At 39.2% G+C, this 17,033-nt stretch overlaps 1 protein-coding gene across 9 annotated transcripts in view; it reads left to right on the top strand.

Moving 5' to 3' along the window:
- Positions 1-7,655, top strand: part of ENOX1 (ecto-NOX disulfide-thiol exchanger 1) — a 365,243-nt gene extending 357,588 nt beyond the window's left edge. For all 9 annotated transcript variants that reach the window (XM_040541548.1, XM_040541556.1, XM_040541497.1 and 6 more), the window contains 3 exons: positions 1,981-2,083; positions 4,246-4,331; positions 7,272-7,655. In XM_040541548.1, coding sequence (XP_040397482.1) covers positions 1,981-2,083; positions 4,246-4,331; positions 7,272-7,403 — 321 coding nt within the window. In that variant the 3' untranslated portion in view covers positions 7,404-7,655. The remainder of the gene's footprint in view (positions 1-1,980; positions 2,084-4,245; positions 4,332-7,271) is intronic.
- The last annotated feature ends 9,378 nt before the right edge of the window (positions 7,656-17,033 follow it).

The raw sequence follows: 17,033 nt of genomic DNA, 5'->3' as shown, positions 1-17,033 counted from the left end.
AGGAGCATTGGTGTCAAGGTGATGTAGCTGTCAGAGCACTCAGGCGCACCATTATTTTAAGAAAGTATCACTGCCACTCTTGAACTGCTGACTCTCCTACCTGTAGGTGTCTAAATCTGTACCACAAGGTTCCCTTTGCAGCCAATGAGGAAAATAAAACAGGCATCTCTAAGGTACAGTTTAGCTCAACATAAAGTATATAACCAAAATATATGACTAAAGAGTTTCATTTCTATTGACTAGAAAGGCAGCGCAAGTTCACTACCTCACATATACACAACTATACATAGATATCTGGCCAGGAGACATGCCTGAGTTGGCTGCTACAACTGCAGCAAACCAAAGGTCCCTCAATGCATCTCACACCTCTGTCACTGTGGGCTAAGGTGGACCGGAGTCCCTTGTCACTGGGGGCTAGGGATACACATTCAGTCACTGAGATGCTCATACAGTTCCTTAGCTGGCACATGGCAGCATATTCCACTTCACAACTTGAGGGAACATTTGAACCCATGACGCATCTGAGCCATCAGGCACCACGTATCAGGCAGCTGCTCCTTGGTGCCAGCCTATGAAGAGAACGGAATACATCATGGCTTCTTTTTGTGTGTGTGTGTGTTTGGGGATTTTTTGAGAATGAGGAAGTGCCTGACTCTTTTTACCCATTTCACAGATTGCAGAGCCTTTCTCTTTTACAGAAAGGCATATTTGACACTATTTATTTATTTATTTTATTTATTATTATTTTTTAACTGTGGATTATTCACACCTCCAGAAATGCCCTAAAGCCACCCAAACCCATTGTCCCTCTTTTATTGCCAAAAATGCTATCCAAGAATTTTGGAGCGAGGCACCACTAAAATGCCTGTTTTAGATGGGCCACGTCACTACACCAAATAGCTGAAATTTGATTACATTTAAGGCTGCCCAGTCCTGTGCCACCTCCAGCTGCTAGCAGCACCCCTTGACTCCCTCAACCAGAACGAGAGCACTGTTCCTACACAGTCCCACCTCAGACCACCATATCTGCAGCCCCAAGTTCGCTGCTTCTGTGGTTTTGCAAGGAACTGCTAAGCATTTTGCAGAGCAGATGCAGGAGCGTGAGTCACTGCCTCGCCAAGGAACAAGTTACTGCATACTAGTCACTCCATGGAAACAGCCCATGTATATGCTCAAATACTGCGCAATGCACTTTGAGGCCACTTACATGCCTCTGAAGTAGAGATAATTTGTTTACTTCACATATGCCCAGGAGAAGAACAATCTGTGTCACACAACTGCCTGTGTACTTCTGATGGAGCATCTCGCGTGTGATAGCTTGGTTGAGATTTGGCTAGTTCAGGCCACCTGACTGCAGAAAATGGAGCTCAAAACAGGAGCCTTAACCAGCTTGCCCTTAAGGCTGGCTCTCTTTCAGTCCCCAAAACAAGGTGGTTGCATAGGAACGGTCCCTGAAATGTGCTGACACCCAAAATGTGCCTGGGAATTGTCTGGGACAGCGGCCAACACCATGCCAGGCATTGGCTGGAGAGTATAGCAGGGTAGATGCTTGTGCTCTAGTAGCTAGAAACATTGCTAGTGACTGCTGAATTTACTCTTATAGCTACAGTTGAATGTTTCCAGCCATGTTCCCTAGAGGCAGTCATTGTTTACAGCTTTAATAGCTAGAAAATGTGAATTTTCTGACCATCTCCACGTTTTATGGCACATCTTTCAAGCTGTTCTAATGAAGAAGCACTAGCAACAAAGTTATTACTTACTCCATAAGCAAAATTTGTCTTCTGGGCAGCTCTTGGCGTAAAGGTACTTCAAAAAGTGTCTTAATATTCTGCAAACAAATCAATTATTTATAATTGTGTTGTCTTTAGATGTGAATTAAAGTAACGATCTTTCTTATAGAGTTGAAAAGAAAGCAGACAGGTTTAATCGAAGTAAATGAAATCTACATGACTACCTGTTTTGTTTTTTTAAACTTCATAGGAAATCAATGTATTGACAGTAGCACTGGTCAACCAAGACAGAGAAAAAAATTCGGAGAAACGAAGTCCAGGTCTAAAATCAGAGAAAGAGGCACTATTAATAGGTAAGATAACCCAAAAATAAGTTTTTTTGTTTGTTTGTTTGTTTTTTGAGAACAAACTGCCTTTTAATAAGTTTTTTGTTTGCATGTGCATTTACATGCACCTTTGCATTAATAAATCAAAAAAAAAAAAAAAGAGAGATTCTTGTCTTTCATCTGGATTCAGATTGGCTTTTAGTAAGAGAAATCCTAGAATACAAGTGAACTTTTGCTTTCTGAAAAAATCTGCAGAGTTTAATAAAAGAGTGATCTGCATTTAGAACTGTAGCATGTATGTATGAAGATTTCCTTTACATCTAAATTTAGCAGGTTAGAACTGTATAACTCGTTAACAGTTTATTAGACAAAATGCTGAAGGAGAAAGGGGTGGAAAAAATATTAGCAAACTACCAAGTAAAAATATGTGTACTGGATGTATTAAGCAAGCCAGATTTATGCTTTTGACATTAGGTGAGGGAATTAGCCATATGAATATTTATAAAGAATACCACAAGGACTGTTGTATCCTTCACCTAGAATAAAATCATAGAAATAAACTGTTTAAGAATACCTAAAAACTAAAGCTCAGAGGCAGTGGGCCAGGTAACTAGTACCTAGCGTTTAGGGACACAAAAACTTTGGTGCCCATGCTGCCCTTGGAGAGTATATGGAGGAAAAGAGTATAAAAGAAAAACAAAATTACTAAAAAAAGTTGTGATGGAACTCCACTCAGTAACTAGAAAAGGTTTCCAAGTGATGTTTTCTTTACATTGCATGGAAGAGCTAGCTTGGAACATCCTGAACTATAAAGTCTTGGACACACATCTTACCAATGCAATACCAATGCAATACCACTGGTCAAACATGATTTGAATACAATTGAATTTCCAATCAACCCACCCAAACGTGTGGGTCTTGATTTTTGCTTCAAGAACTCTTGTGTGTATGCTTATGATCACACATAGCACCAGGAAGACAACTGCTATGAGGACATGCCATAGCATACAAATTAAATACATGTCCTTCCTTTTGCAGGATCAGAACTCTGTAAATGCTATTGGAAAAACGAGGGAGGGGAAAAGGTGCTCTTTGCAAATCCAGTCTAAAATGAGTTAAATTTTACTTATCATTTTCAACCATGGCCAGTATTTGGGGAAAACTGAAATCCAAGATTATCCTAATTCATTCAGCATCAAGAAAGCAGTATGGCCTGCAGTACACAAGATACAGTGACCCATTTTTGTCAATTGTAAGCATTTTTAATCCTGGTGTTTATGCTTTAAATATAAGGAACTTCCCCTAGGGTGGTTCAGTTAAGAAACCCATCCAAACAGAGCTGAAAATATTTGCTCTGATTCTTACAGTTCAACTCTCCCCAAACAGTAACATACATGACATTCTGTATTTTCACTGTTTGTTTAGAAGAGGAGAAATTGGATAGTGCTTTTAATAGCAATTCTGATGTCCCAAATCTTGTTTTCTCCGGTCATCATTATGCTGTCACTTGATTTTCACATCAGAAAAAAATCACTAGACTTAGATCCTGACTCCTCCTAAACCACTTTTATTCCCATACCTTTTACAGTGATCCTGTAAACAACAATAAAGACAGACAGATCTGGCTTTCTTTTAAGAGAAAATAAATGAGTAAATATGTCAAAAAGGATTTGTGTTTTCTTCAGCAGCAGTTAGGGGTAATATGGATTAAACACTTTTCATAACCAGCATCAGCGTAATTACTAGAAAAAAATTGAGGGAGTGTGGTTTGTGACACAATTATATGAAACGTTTTCACAACAGAGCACCCAGTGAAGGGGAAAAAAGCAATAATTTTACCATTACAATATCCACAATTTTATATTGGTAAATCAAGCATAAAATTGGTAGTTGAAATGCTTCCAGCAAGTCTTTGTTTAGAAATTCCTTTATTCATCAGTATATTATCTTGGTCACTTACTTGCTAACTGCTGTCATTCCTGAAGATGAGCTATTGTGTTTACCATGTTATTATGACTGTATTAAAAATGTGCCATTTTCTTATGTTTATTGGGTTGTGCAAGAAAAATAGGAATCATAATTCATACTGAAAAACCTGCAAGAACAGACTATTCAGAATTATTTTGCTTATTTTAATGATATACTGTCTGAACTAATTTCAATATTGTGTGCGTCTGTTTTTAATACAGGTATCATATCCACATTTCTTCACGTCCACCCTTTTGGAGCCAATATAGAATATCTTTGGTCTTATATGCAGCAGTTGGACTCTAGGGTAAAAAAATTTAATCAAAATCTGTTTTCTCTATAGAAATACTGTATTATTCTTTACTGCAGGTTAAACTCTTCGTGTATTTCCATCAGAAAGATAATGGGATATGGGGCTTGGGGGTTTGCGGTCTTTATTCATTTGCAAATTACAATACACCTACTTCTGTTGAGGTCCTTTGCCTTGCACTGGTTAGCTATTATTTGTGGAAAAGAAGAACAGAACTTTAAATGGCAAAGACTAGCAGCTGATTTCATGATACTGATCATGAAATACAGCTGAAGAGAAAGAAAACAAAACAAGAGGCAGATGTAGCTGTGGCCATTAAACTGTACAGAATTTTAGGAGATAATTCCCTATTCTTCTAAAAGTTGTTAGTCTCAGGTCACATTGAACATGAACTTTTATGAACACATAAATGGACCATGAAACATACATATCCTTTGACTCAACATAGAAGCAAAAGGGCCTCATAAAGGAATTTTCTGACCCTATTGCTAAATTCAGAGAGCTGTGGCCAGCACAAATGTGATGCCAACACTCTATAGCATGAAAAAGTGTTTCTTAACGCATCAGTTTCTACAGTCCATAGCCAATACACACCCATAGAATAAGATACTTTGACTTTAAAGCATCTACTGTAGGATGAGATGAATCAAACTTTGGAAGTGCCTATTTATTTCTGCCAAATGTTAAGCAAGTCAAGGGTGAGAAGCTCAGCTGTAAAACAGCCAGCTTTGATCAGGTTAATGCTACTCTCAGTTCCAAACAAGGGCTCCACAAGACACTAGACTGCATGAGATACTTGGTAGATGCAGGGGTCACCCTCGGATTAGCTGCAGCTCTCATCCACATCTGCCAGTATCTCTTCTGAACATGGGAATTATGATGCTTGCCCAGACCTTCTTGTGACATGGAGTCAGGATGCAGCCATGAGGTGCACCTGGGCTCAGAATGTGAGCAGCACTCCTTGTGTGGTGTTTGTTAGACACGACTCCATTGATCCTGGTAATGTTTTGTTCCTTAAGACTTCCTCCAGCAATACCAAGATCACCTTCCAACTCCTCTGATGGGCTGCTTCATGCCTCTGGAGGATCCTTCTTCTGTTTCTGTGAAGCAGAGGAGATCCTCTAAAAGCAGAAGAGATTCTGAGCTAGAAGCCCACTGGAAATAAGAGTTTGCATGGAGAAGTGAGGAAGGATGATGAAGTTTGTAGGCATTATCTTCAGGCCATGACAGCTCAGATCTGGTAGTGCTTTGAAATCGATTGTTACCCATAAAAACCAAAGGAGTAGTGGAAGAGGATGGTAGTAAAAGGTGAGGAATTACTGCATTTCACATTTAAAAAAATCTGATTTTACCAAGCCCTGTTATAACCAGAGCTTCACAGCTGTATTTGCAGCCCTTCCCCTTCTGCCACAGTTCTTGCAGCACCGTCTGCCCAATATCTTCAGTCATTCTAATCACTCCTTGGCACATTGTATTTGGCTAAGTTTCACCAGCTTTTCCCCCTTGCTGACCACTCCATCTCTCTCTTGACTGACAACAACAATCAACTGGAACACCAGTTCCGTGCACTCCAGCACTGCTGCTCATTGCTTCTGCCTGCTGAGCTCTTCAGAGGCTGCCCCCTTTGCTGCTGCAGCCCCTCCTTGTGTTTGTTTGTAGGCTCTTTTTTTTTTTTTTTTTTTTTTTTTTTTTTGTGAATTTCCAGTCATGTGAGTCGCCTGTTGGCTTCTGCAAGGCTGCCAGGATCAGGTAGCCTTTAGCTTGCAATGGATGAGGCATTGTCTTGGTCTCTCCAAGGCACTGAAGTACCAGCCCCTGCAGCTACCACTCGACCTACCTGCTGCATAATAAACACGAGCTGCAGAATTTGACCTCGCTGGTTTACTTTGGAAGTAACTGCTTGTAGCAACAAATTACTTTTTAATAGCACAATCCTGAGATGTAATCTCAGAGATTAATTTCAATTACTTTCCATGGTTAGCCTGTCATCCCTCACCTGAACAGGAATGATAAGGTCAGCATACCCATGTGGGCTGAGGGCTCACTATAGAGCTCAGATGCATTACCCAAAGGTAACCAGCTATCCATTACTGCCGTGAGAGTACGTAAAAGATGGACCTGATTACTTTGGGACTCTAGACAGACTGCCTCCAACACAGATTTTTCAGCACCACCTTAACAAATCATTTAATCTTTCTGTCTCGCTAAGCTCTTCAGGAAAAATAAAAGGCGATAGATATTTTCGCACTTCCTTTGGGTGTAATAAGGTGTAATTAGTGTGTTCTGTGTTTATACACTGCTTTGAAAATAAAACTTTTCATCATGGGAGTGTCCTACAAATGTGAATAAGCAGAAATATCATAACTGCCAGAGAAGTCTATTAAATCATGGAGATAGCTGTAGACAACTTGCAGAACCAATACATTTCTTCACTTTTCCTTGCATGACCATCACTTTAAAATAAGTAGCTACAAAATAGAATGGTTCATTTTCCGTGGCCATTCATTTCTTGACTTCTCTACTGAATGTATGAGAAAGGTTGCCTTTGTGGAAGTGTTTTCTGCAGTGAAAACATTTTTCCATTAGGATTGTGACCAGTTATTAAGGTTTCAAGACCGTAGAAATATCCTGAGCCATGCTGAGTCAGGAACTTCACTACCCGTTTATCTGGGACTGCTGAACTGGGCCAGACTGGGAGAGAATGGCTCCAGAGATGGTCAACTCTAAGTGGAAAAAAAAAAAAAAAAAAAAAAAAAGTGAGCAGATTAAAAATATCTTTTTTTTTTTTTTTTTCAAGAGAAAACTGATGGAGCTGAGTGGAGAAGGAAGTGTTTACACCTGCCCTGGATTTTTATTTTTATTTTTTTTAGCTTATTTCCTCTTTCCAGTCCAAAGGGCAGTTTTCTCACTTTAATTTTACCTTTCTGTCTTTCCCAGATCTCTGCAAATGAGATAGAAATGCTTTTAATGAGACTGCCACGCATGTTTAAACAAGAATTCACTGGTGTAGGAGCAACACTGGAAAAGAGGTGGAAGTTTTGTGCCTTTGAAGGAATTAAAACTATCTGACTGTGACTAGTAATGAAGCTATGCAGAAGAAGAATTCCTAGAGCATGGCAGGGTTATAAAGTATTAAAGTAAGAAATTTTGGTTTTGGCACATAGTAGTATGTTTTCAAAGTTATCCAAGCCTGATTTTAGTTACATTTGTGACGTTCTCTTGTGAGTGGAAATTGTAGTTGTGCACCAGTTCCTAAAATAAAATTAAAAAATAAAAACAACAAAAAAAAAGACTTTCAAAATGTGAGAGATCTGTTTCCTATGAAAACTGAAGAAAGATACCACAGTCATAATGATTTCAAAATACTACATGTCCTACATCTAAGAAAAGCTCATTGAGCAAGCAGTTAAACAGAAAGATTGCGCAGTTGTGGTCACTAAGCCACAGCAGTGTGTATGTAATATGTAGTAGAACTCATTAAGTTTTGTTATTGAAAGTTATTTCTGTTTAGTAAGAAAACTGAGTAATTTTACAGTGAGGGAAAGCATACCAAAAGAAAACTTGAAGATGTGTCTGAAGTTATTGTATTTTGTAAATTAAGTTATATGCTGTACCAGGGATTTTTGCCTTATTGAAAGAGGCCTGAAAATGTGATTGGAGTCCTCGAGAATGCTTTATCAAGAATATTATTTTTCTAATGTAACTATTCTCCATTGCAAGTTCTTTTAACATGGATTGCATATCAATTTTCATAAACATGTAAATAAGGAGGAAACCAGTGTTACTGTATTGTATTTGGTATGTAACATTCAGGTTTATGCATCAAAATAAATATTCAGTTGCATTACTGTTACAAATTTTATAGCAGATATATTAATTTTTATCAATAAATATGACTTCTACCTTATTGTTTGTACAAGTTTTTCTTCTGATGTTTTTGAATTCTTATCAACCCAGTAAGAGTTTGCTGGCATTTGTCCTTGTCTTAAACTATTAACTGTAGATAACTTGGATAAATTAACTTGGAATCAAAAAAGAGCTTGCAAGATTAGCTATAATTAAAATAGTTAAAGTTATTGCTAGAATAAACACCAGCATGGAGTTTTATTTATCTGAACAGATTTCATTTGTTTTTCAGAAGGGCAGCCAGGTTAAAAACAAACCTCATTTTCAGTGTGGTGTTGGGTAGTGGCAATGCATCCAATTAGTTGCTCCTTCTAACGCCCAGCTAAAGCTCCCGGCCTTTGGCCAGGCAAGAAATGGAATAACTTCTGGTGGTGTTCCTTAAGTAGGGACATTGACCTGAATCATTATTTAGGATTTACTGTCAAACACACAGTACTCCAGCACTCCTGTAACAGCCAGTAAAAGCTGAAGAAGTGTGTGTATAAACCAAGCCAGGTGAGTATGGAAGGAATGGCTCCTCCCAGAGCCCTACTTTGAAGAACTGCATCAGTACAGCATTTAGCACGGTGCTAAATAAGAAACAGCAACCCTTTCCAAATCACACCTCTATGTAGGCAGAAGAGCTGGCCACAAGAGAGCCAACCTTATAAACTGGGGCACCAACAGCAGGAAATGTGGCAAATTGCAACAGATGCAGAGAGTATCCAGACACATGTCAGAGTGATGTTTCACTCAGGTTCTTCAATAGACAGCAATTAGTGTCAAATGTAATTAGTCATGAAGGAACTCTCTTACATGGCTGTTAGTGATCACTGCTTTAGGTCCTATTTCTCTTCTGGCATCTACCTGGAATATAGAAATATTATATAAAATGTTAGTTGTGTACAAAAGGGAAAAACAAAGAGGCTTAGCAGGTCTATTATGGGAGAAAATTATGCTTTCAGACTGTACACACCAAAAACGTTTTAAAGAACATACACCTCTATTATGGTTGCTGCAGGAGTTGTATTAAGGTAAGTTACTTGGGTGAAACTAGTAATTATATGCCAGTTATGTTAATGAAAATTAACTAGTTTAATCCAAATAGCTACTCTTTCTTCTCTTGTGATCATACAGATCTATGAATAATTCAAGAAAAAATGTGTTAGGTCTGACAGCTCTTATTTAAGTACTGTAACATAAATGTGTATGGATGGCACTTAGACTGGGGAGAAGAGATGTGAGAAAACTTTCACCTCACCTTTTTTTCATGACATGTTTATTCATTATATTATGTCATCCTCCCTTTTCTCGTGCCCTCCTTTTTGTCCCTTTAGCTCATCTCCTCTCCCACAAAACAATTCCTATCCCAGATTGCCCCAAAATATTCAAAACTGACGGGACCCTTGTAACCCTTGTAACCCTTGTGCTTTCTCTTCCTCTTTTCCTTTTTTTTTTTCTTTTTGTTCTTTTTGTTCTGTTTTTCCTAGACTGTAAGTGTTTTAAGAGTAGATTTTTAGTCCTTGTGTTGTACCAGCTAAAAATGAACCTCCTTGATTGGCCTTTGGATATCTTCATGTAAGATCTAAACTGAAATATTCTGGTGCTGACTCTTAGGGGTTCTACCTGAGAGTCCTGAAAACAACACTATGGGATGAATGTCAAGGAAGCCACCTTTGAACAACATCTCTTGCGGGTATGTTATTGATATATGGAGAAGACAGTGATGTTCTGGAAGCCAGTGTTAAATTCTGGTGATGCATCCTTTAGCTGGCTAATCTGAGCAGTAGTGTCAGTCAATCTGATGCCATCACAGCCCAGAGAGTTGCACTAAATAGCCCAGAGAGTGGCTAAATAGTACCCAGTGAGATGAGGCAGTGCAAGACCATAGCAGGTTTCCCCAGTTGAGTCAGGTTGAAGGAGGCCACTTATCTGACAACGACTCAATGTAGTTTACGGTTAACAGGAGCCTCACAACAGTAGTTGGAAGGAAAACAAGGGAAGGAGAGGCCAAAGACACCACACCATCAGGCTAAACACGAGCTCGTCGGGTAAGACTATGCAATGGCCTGGCATGAAACTGCAAGTTATGGCAGAAGGTTGTAGCAGTGTCCCCTCTTCTCAAATAGGGACTAATGATGCGGGAGAAGATTTGGTTTCCTGTTGAGCAAATATGCCTAGGGTATTTTGCAGAGAGCTGTGAACTCAGTTGGCCTGAACTCCAGTTGCTCTGTGAGAGCTTTTTAGATCACCGTTGGCTTTGAATTGTCTTGGAGTGGTAGCAGAGTTGACTTTCATCAGTTTAGAGGGACAGCCTCATGCTGGACTGTGTTTGTATCCCACCTGAAGGATTAAGAGACAGTGTGCAAAACCTCTTGGACTAATGTGCATTTTACCCTGCACACTCAAGGGAGATGAGTGTACTCTCTCTGATAAACAGCACTTTATTCACAGTTTGATGAAGACTGTGTTATCCCCATTACTAAAAAGGAAATTTCTAATACCACCTTGTACTACTGCACATATTATTTTATTTTTTTTAAGCATGTATGTTTGTACTTTTCAGGCAAAACTTGCATGTTCACAACTGCCAGACCACCACATCCACTTACGGAGCAGCAATATTGAGGTTTACAGAAAATCCTGTATCAAGCACTGTGTAACTACATTTTGTTGCACAACATGTACAGAAAAGACTGTGGTTTCTGGAGTCAAAAAAAAATTGTCTTGAAAGCATTCTGGGTGGTTTGTTCAAGTCAAAATTCTGGTCTTGCAAGAATGGTTTGATTTAAAATCAGAATGGTTTGGACAGTCAGCATCAGTATAACACAAATGTGCTGCTCTGATGAGAGTTGACTTGAGAAGGGGAAGGTTTGAGTAGAGGAAGGGGGAAAGGAATTGGATGGTTTGGGAGATACATTGTTTCTGTACCTGCAGTAGTAGCCAGATCTGATGTAGGACTGATGTTCACTTTGCACCATAGACTGCCCATCTCCCTGAATCTGCCATCTTCCTACATTTATTGGCATTAAGTGCCAATAAAGCAGGACAAGATCTGCAGGAATCTGCTGCTTCTGCCAGATTCTCTGCGAGCACAGTCAATGTCACTGCTTGGTCTTACTTAATAAATTAAAATTGAGTGTTTCTAAAACAAGTCTACTGAAAAAGCAGCCAAATCAGGAAATTATGTTTAGAAGGTACAGATATTCTGACTACAGAAGCGCATTGAATACATGGAAATCCTCATTTGTAAACAAAATCAAACGGATGTGCTCAGGAACAACAGATTTAAGAGTTGTGACTCACACTGTGTAATAAATATTGTGTCTGTTCAGACTTAGTGGGCTGGCCCAATGTCATACTCCCTCTCAAAAGGGATATTTGAAGGGCAGAAAGAGGAAAAAAAATGTATTCCTTTAAACCTAGTAGAAAGCATTCCTGCAACTCTAGCATTGCAATATTATAATCAATTGCTCAGACTTATGGCTGGTGAGTACTTCTTGCGAATTTATGTGCAGTTAAAGGCGTTCTATTGAAGGCCAAAAGAAATCATCCACTCGGACTGTTTGTATCGTAGCCATGTTGCAGTTAATTCTGTAGTGATTCCAAAAGCATACAGTGAATTAAAATACATCTGCCATATAAATATCTAGCCGTAATCAAAGTTATCAAGTGATAGGAAAGATACTTTTTTGATTGGTAGATTGTTAGAAGAGGTCAACATTGTCAAAATTCTGTCCCTGCTTCCTAACTTGATTTTTTCTGGCTTCATCTAGCCAGTTTTGCTTTTCTCTGCAAGATTTAATAATCCTATAGTACTGCATATTTTCTCCCTGTGAAGATATTTATATATTGTAGTGTACTTACTTCTCAGTATTCTTGCTCATAAACTAAACAGATTGAGCTTTTAAGTGTTTTGCTATAAAGTATTTCTCTTCCCTTCTGCAAATCTTTTCTTTTTTTTTTTTTTTTTTTTAATATCCCTTCCAATTTTTCAACACCTGTTTTAAAATGTGCCCAGCAAAGCAGTCAGGAGTGTTAGTCTGATCAATGCTGTACACAGACCTGAAGTCATGTCTCTGCTCCCACTCACCTCTCCACCTCCTGTTCTGATCAGACTGTTAGCTAATCACAAATGTCAAAGCGGTAGTACAAGTAAATCACTGTTAGGTCATCTTATTCATCCTCCTGGTGTTACAGATTCCCCTGCATTGGTGTGTTTCTGTAAACCAAGCCTGGTTTTTCAATCCCTACTGATAGGCTTGTTTGCACAAGGGCAAAGGTCCCACCCCTTGAGGGCATTTTGGGGTTTAGCTCCCATTCACGGCCTTCAGGATTTGTTCTTTACCAGGAGGAAAGGCTGGATAATTCCATGATGTTTATAGCCTTATGTGATTAAAATGGAATAATCAGATCTGCTGTCAGGATGTTAGCTGATCGCATCAAGCATTCAGAGGGCAATCGCACAGGCTTTGTCTAGACTAGGGTTTAAATGTGTGTCATTAGCACATATTAGCTGATACATTTTAAAAGTCTGAGGCAGACAAGGCATAATGCCTTTAATGTGAAAAGCTGGCTGAGTTAGGCCCTTGGGCATTGGCGTCTACACGGGTTTGTCTATTTCAGAGTTTTAGAATAAGTTAGCCAAGGGCTTGTCTGCAAAGACCAGTTAATTTGGAAGAAGGTAGGCTATGAATTTAAAGGACTTCTAATATTCCAGGTCTCTAAGACCAGAAAGGGATTCATTCTCAAGTAGTTACTCTGAAATAGCTCTATATAGTAGCATTATACACTTATCTAGGTAAGTTTTCTCTTCTTTAAAATCTTCCCCCCAAAAAACAATTCACATATGAGAGGTGCTGTATTTATAAATTAACCCTCTGATGCATTTTTGCTTTCGTCACTGCTCCTCACTGAATACAGCTGATTAGTCTGTACTTATCAGGGGAGGAGTGTGGAAAACTTGTACACTCTGCAGATCTGTGTGCTGACGTTAAAAGCTGACTTGCATTTCACAGGGGGCAGACATGGTATGCTTGTGAGAGGCATGGGAGTGGAGGAACAGAACAGCATAAAATTGGATTAAAAATACTGGAGACTGGAGGGATTTTATTTGAACATGGCATTCTATCAAAAAATAAAATAAAATAAAATAGTAAAATAAAATAAAATTAAATAAAATAATAAAATAAAATAAAATAAAATAAAATAAAATAAAATAAAATAATAATAATAAAAAAAATCCCAGGACATCTCAGAATCCTCTTATAAACTAGAAGGAGGAGCAGGAAAAAAAAAAAAAAGAGAGAGAGAGAGAGAGACGATTTGATAGTACAAATCATTGTAAAGTATGGTGGCATTGAATGAATTGGGCTTTCTTGAGTTTTCTTAGTTGGTTCTGCCAATGGGGTCAGGTCAGGAGGGTATTCTGTCTGAGTCTCTCTCTAAAGAGGAACCTTCCAAAATCACTCTGCAGCCAGCTCTGACCCAGAAATGAGCTACTCAAGTCATACAAATTTCCAATAGCAGAGGAGCCTTCATGCAAGAAAAACCTGCAGCTCCAGCTCTGCAGTTCATGGGTTGATAAAGCATGGTGACGCTAACAGCAAACTTTTCTTGTCCTTGAAGGCTAGTGAGGACATTTGCTCGTGGAAAGCAAACATTTGCCAGGCAGTCATAACTGATTTCAGAATGCCATTTCTGCCCTATACCCCTCCACTCTGACTGACTGTCACCCTTGCTGGGATTTGTCACTTGGTTAGATGGAGATGACAAAGCTAAAATCTCATCAGAGCTGAACCTACACTTTTATCTTCAGAAGATGAACCACCATGGGTAACATCATGCCATCGATCCAAAACTAACTGAGTTGATACAGAATTACCAGGCAGGAACTGCTTTATGGGAGGATAGTAGGAGCCTATTTTGCACAATGAAACATATTGACAGAGAAGCAAGCCAGATAGTGGTTCAACAGCAGAAGATTTCTGAAATTAATTTCCTACCCTGAGAAGTTCTTGACTGGCAGCTCTAGAAGCAGGCTTTCTGTTTGTCCACAGGGCAAGACAAGAAAAGAGTCTAATACTGTCCCAGCAGAGATGTACAGAAATAGCTTGCTGTTTCATTTCCATGCTTATGAAATCCTTGCCTCATACGTGCAAACTGCAGATGAAGGAGACATCTGCAGAATGCGCATTTGACCTTGATTTGAGGCCCCAGAACTTTTGCTCATTAAAAGTTTAGTTTCAGGGCTGGATTGGAACCTCTGATCTACAAAATGGATCTCCTACTGTCCGAGTACAAAGTTATCCAGTGACTGAGGAGGGGAAGGCAGCCTTCCTTGAGGTACAAGTGAAGAAGCATGCCCTGGTGACCCCCATTCTTCCCCCTTAACACTCACAATAAGCACAGAAGGTTTGGAATTGCATAGCTTGCAAAGTGGTTCATCTTATTAGAGAGAAGGAAAAAGATCTCATGTTCAGTTCACACAGTGCTCTGAGATAAGTTTTAAGTCTAAACCAGATGCTTTAGTTTGTAGTTGTGAGATACTCTTAAAACAGAGGTTAGTATGGAGAACGGGAACAGCAATGAAATAAAAAGTATTACCATTTATGAGAACTTCACTATTCTTCCTCTGAAGGGATTTCAGAGTGGAGGCTGAAATCCCTTTTGTTTCAAAGATTTACAGTCAAGAGCTGGAATAACATGGGATTTAGAGCCTTTCTTTGATTTTTTCTGGGCCATGCAGTTCAAACATCCAAGAAAAAAAACATGGTGGTGTGTACCGGCGTGAAATGGAAGTGGGCGATGGTTCACTCAACACAAAACAGCTGCTTTTCTGCAGTGCAGAGCTTCTACTTACAGCAATAAGACAGAGGCTGATGGTCAAAAGTTCACAGGTGTATATTGGTCATGCAACCAGCAAGGAATATAGACATGTTCAGGATTCAGGCTTCAACTTTCCGTTTGTCTTTCAAGAGTGATGAGAACAAATATTCTGTTATATATAGCCACGATAAAGAAGGTGGAGGGTAAACTGGGTGGATCTGGTCAAAGAGTTGTAGTCACAGGCTAACTAATGAAGTCACACAGAACAGTCCAGAGATAACCATGCTAACAGTGAACAGGCTACTTTGGCCACAGAAAATATGATAGCTGTGTTTGTAGAGCCTCTCTGCAGCTCAGTACCCTCCTCTTACTGCTCCTAGGTCACGTAATATGGTACTACTGGGTGTCTTCTTCTGGATGTCTTTCTCCATGGTGTCTTCTCCTGAGAAGTTTATTTTGAAATAGTTCATGCATTGTTCCAGTTAGCCAGGAAGGTGTAGCATCAACAGGAGATTGTGAATTACCTCCAGCAATAGTGGGTGGATCCTAACTAAAAAAAAAAAAAATTAAAAAAAATAAAAAAATCTGGACACCTTTTCACCTTTTTCCTAAATTCACTGAAAGCATTGAGATAACTTCAATCACTGATTTCTAAAGGAGACAGAGCAGCAAAAAGGTTTCCAGAAACAGGGTTTCAGCTGATGGCCCAGACCTGTTTGACTTATACCTGTCCCAAGTTCCCCAATCCAAGCATACAGCAATGCTCAGAGGAAACCAAAAACTGTTCCAGAGTTTAAGTCATGTGAGTAATTCAAAGCTTTGTGAAGGTTACAAAAAGGTCCCTTGCGGGCAATCCCAAGATCAATGCTACTGTTCTTCTGTGTAACTAATCTAAAGTAAGGTTTTCATTAACTCTCTTTATTTGATGCATTGTGAAACAAACTGAATGAGAATGTTTGGGCTGGCAAAAAAAATCTACACAAAATCCCACAAGAGCCCAGCTAAACAACACACATCAAGAGCTGAGTAACAGAGAAAATAACTCTTGATATGTGAAGTCTCAGTTTTGCAGCTCAGCAGAAGATTGACAAGTTTAAGGCTATACGTGAGTACCAGGGCTTTTTTTCCCATTACAGATGTCAGGAAATTACCACTTTGGACCATGTCATAGAAGTGTAACTTACTACTAAAAAGTTCTTGTTAATCACGGATGTATTACATGACAGCATACAGACTTGGGCTAGGTCATAGCCCCCCAGCTTTCTGAACCACTGAGCATATGAGAGCTGTCACCAAAAAATACAGGAGAACAAGAGAATCTGTGACTGAGCCAGATATTAACACTGCTCAGCAACACTCCTAAACCCAGCCAGATGGTGCACATTCCTACCAATAATTCACTTTTAAAGTCTAAACCACTAATACCAGGATTTTAACTGCAATGAGGACAGAGAGAGCTAAAGATGTGAAAGACTTTAGCCATTAGACTAAGTTCACAGAATATCTTGTGATTGGAGGTGCTCATCACTTCATGCTGTAGCCCAGAGAACAGAGTCTGATTTTACTTGTGCAGATGATTACTTTATCTCCTGAACTCTTGGATAAGCAAGATGTCACAGTGCCCCATTTCCATCACTTTGTGTAAGGTTTTATCCAGGTTTAATCCAGACCTTGAAGTACAGCACATGGACGAGTAGGATGTTCCATGTTTCTAAAGGGGCCTCTCTTCAGATCTTCTTAATCCAGACCTCCTGTCTTCTCTACAGGTTGGTGTGTGTCTGTATGAGCTCAAGACCATTCACCTAAAGCTTCTCATCTCCTCAGCAAGTCACACCTCTCAGTTGTTCATTACGTAATTTCTGTTTATTTTACTGGAAGTCATATGGGTAGATGGGAATTGCAAAGTAAAAAAACCCATCTATCAATCCATGTAATATAATATGTATAATGACAGTCTCATACACAGGGCAAATTTACATGTAAATG

This window comes from Cygnus olor, chromosome 1 (genome assembly GCF_009769625.2).
Source record: "Cygnus olor isolate bCygOlo1 chromosome 1, bCygOlo1.pri.v2, whole genome shotgun sequence".
Taxonomy (NCBI): domain Eukaryota; kingdom Metazoa; phylum Chordata; class Aves; order Anseriformes; family Anatidae; genus Cygnus; species Cygnus olor.
This window is presented reverse-complemented; position numbering and strand designations above follow the sequence as displayed.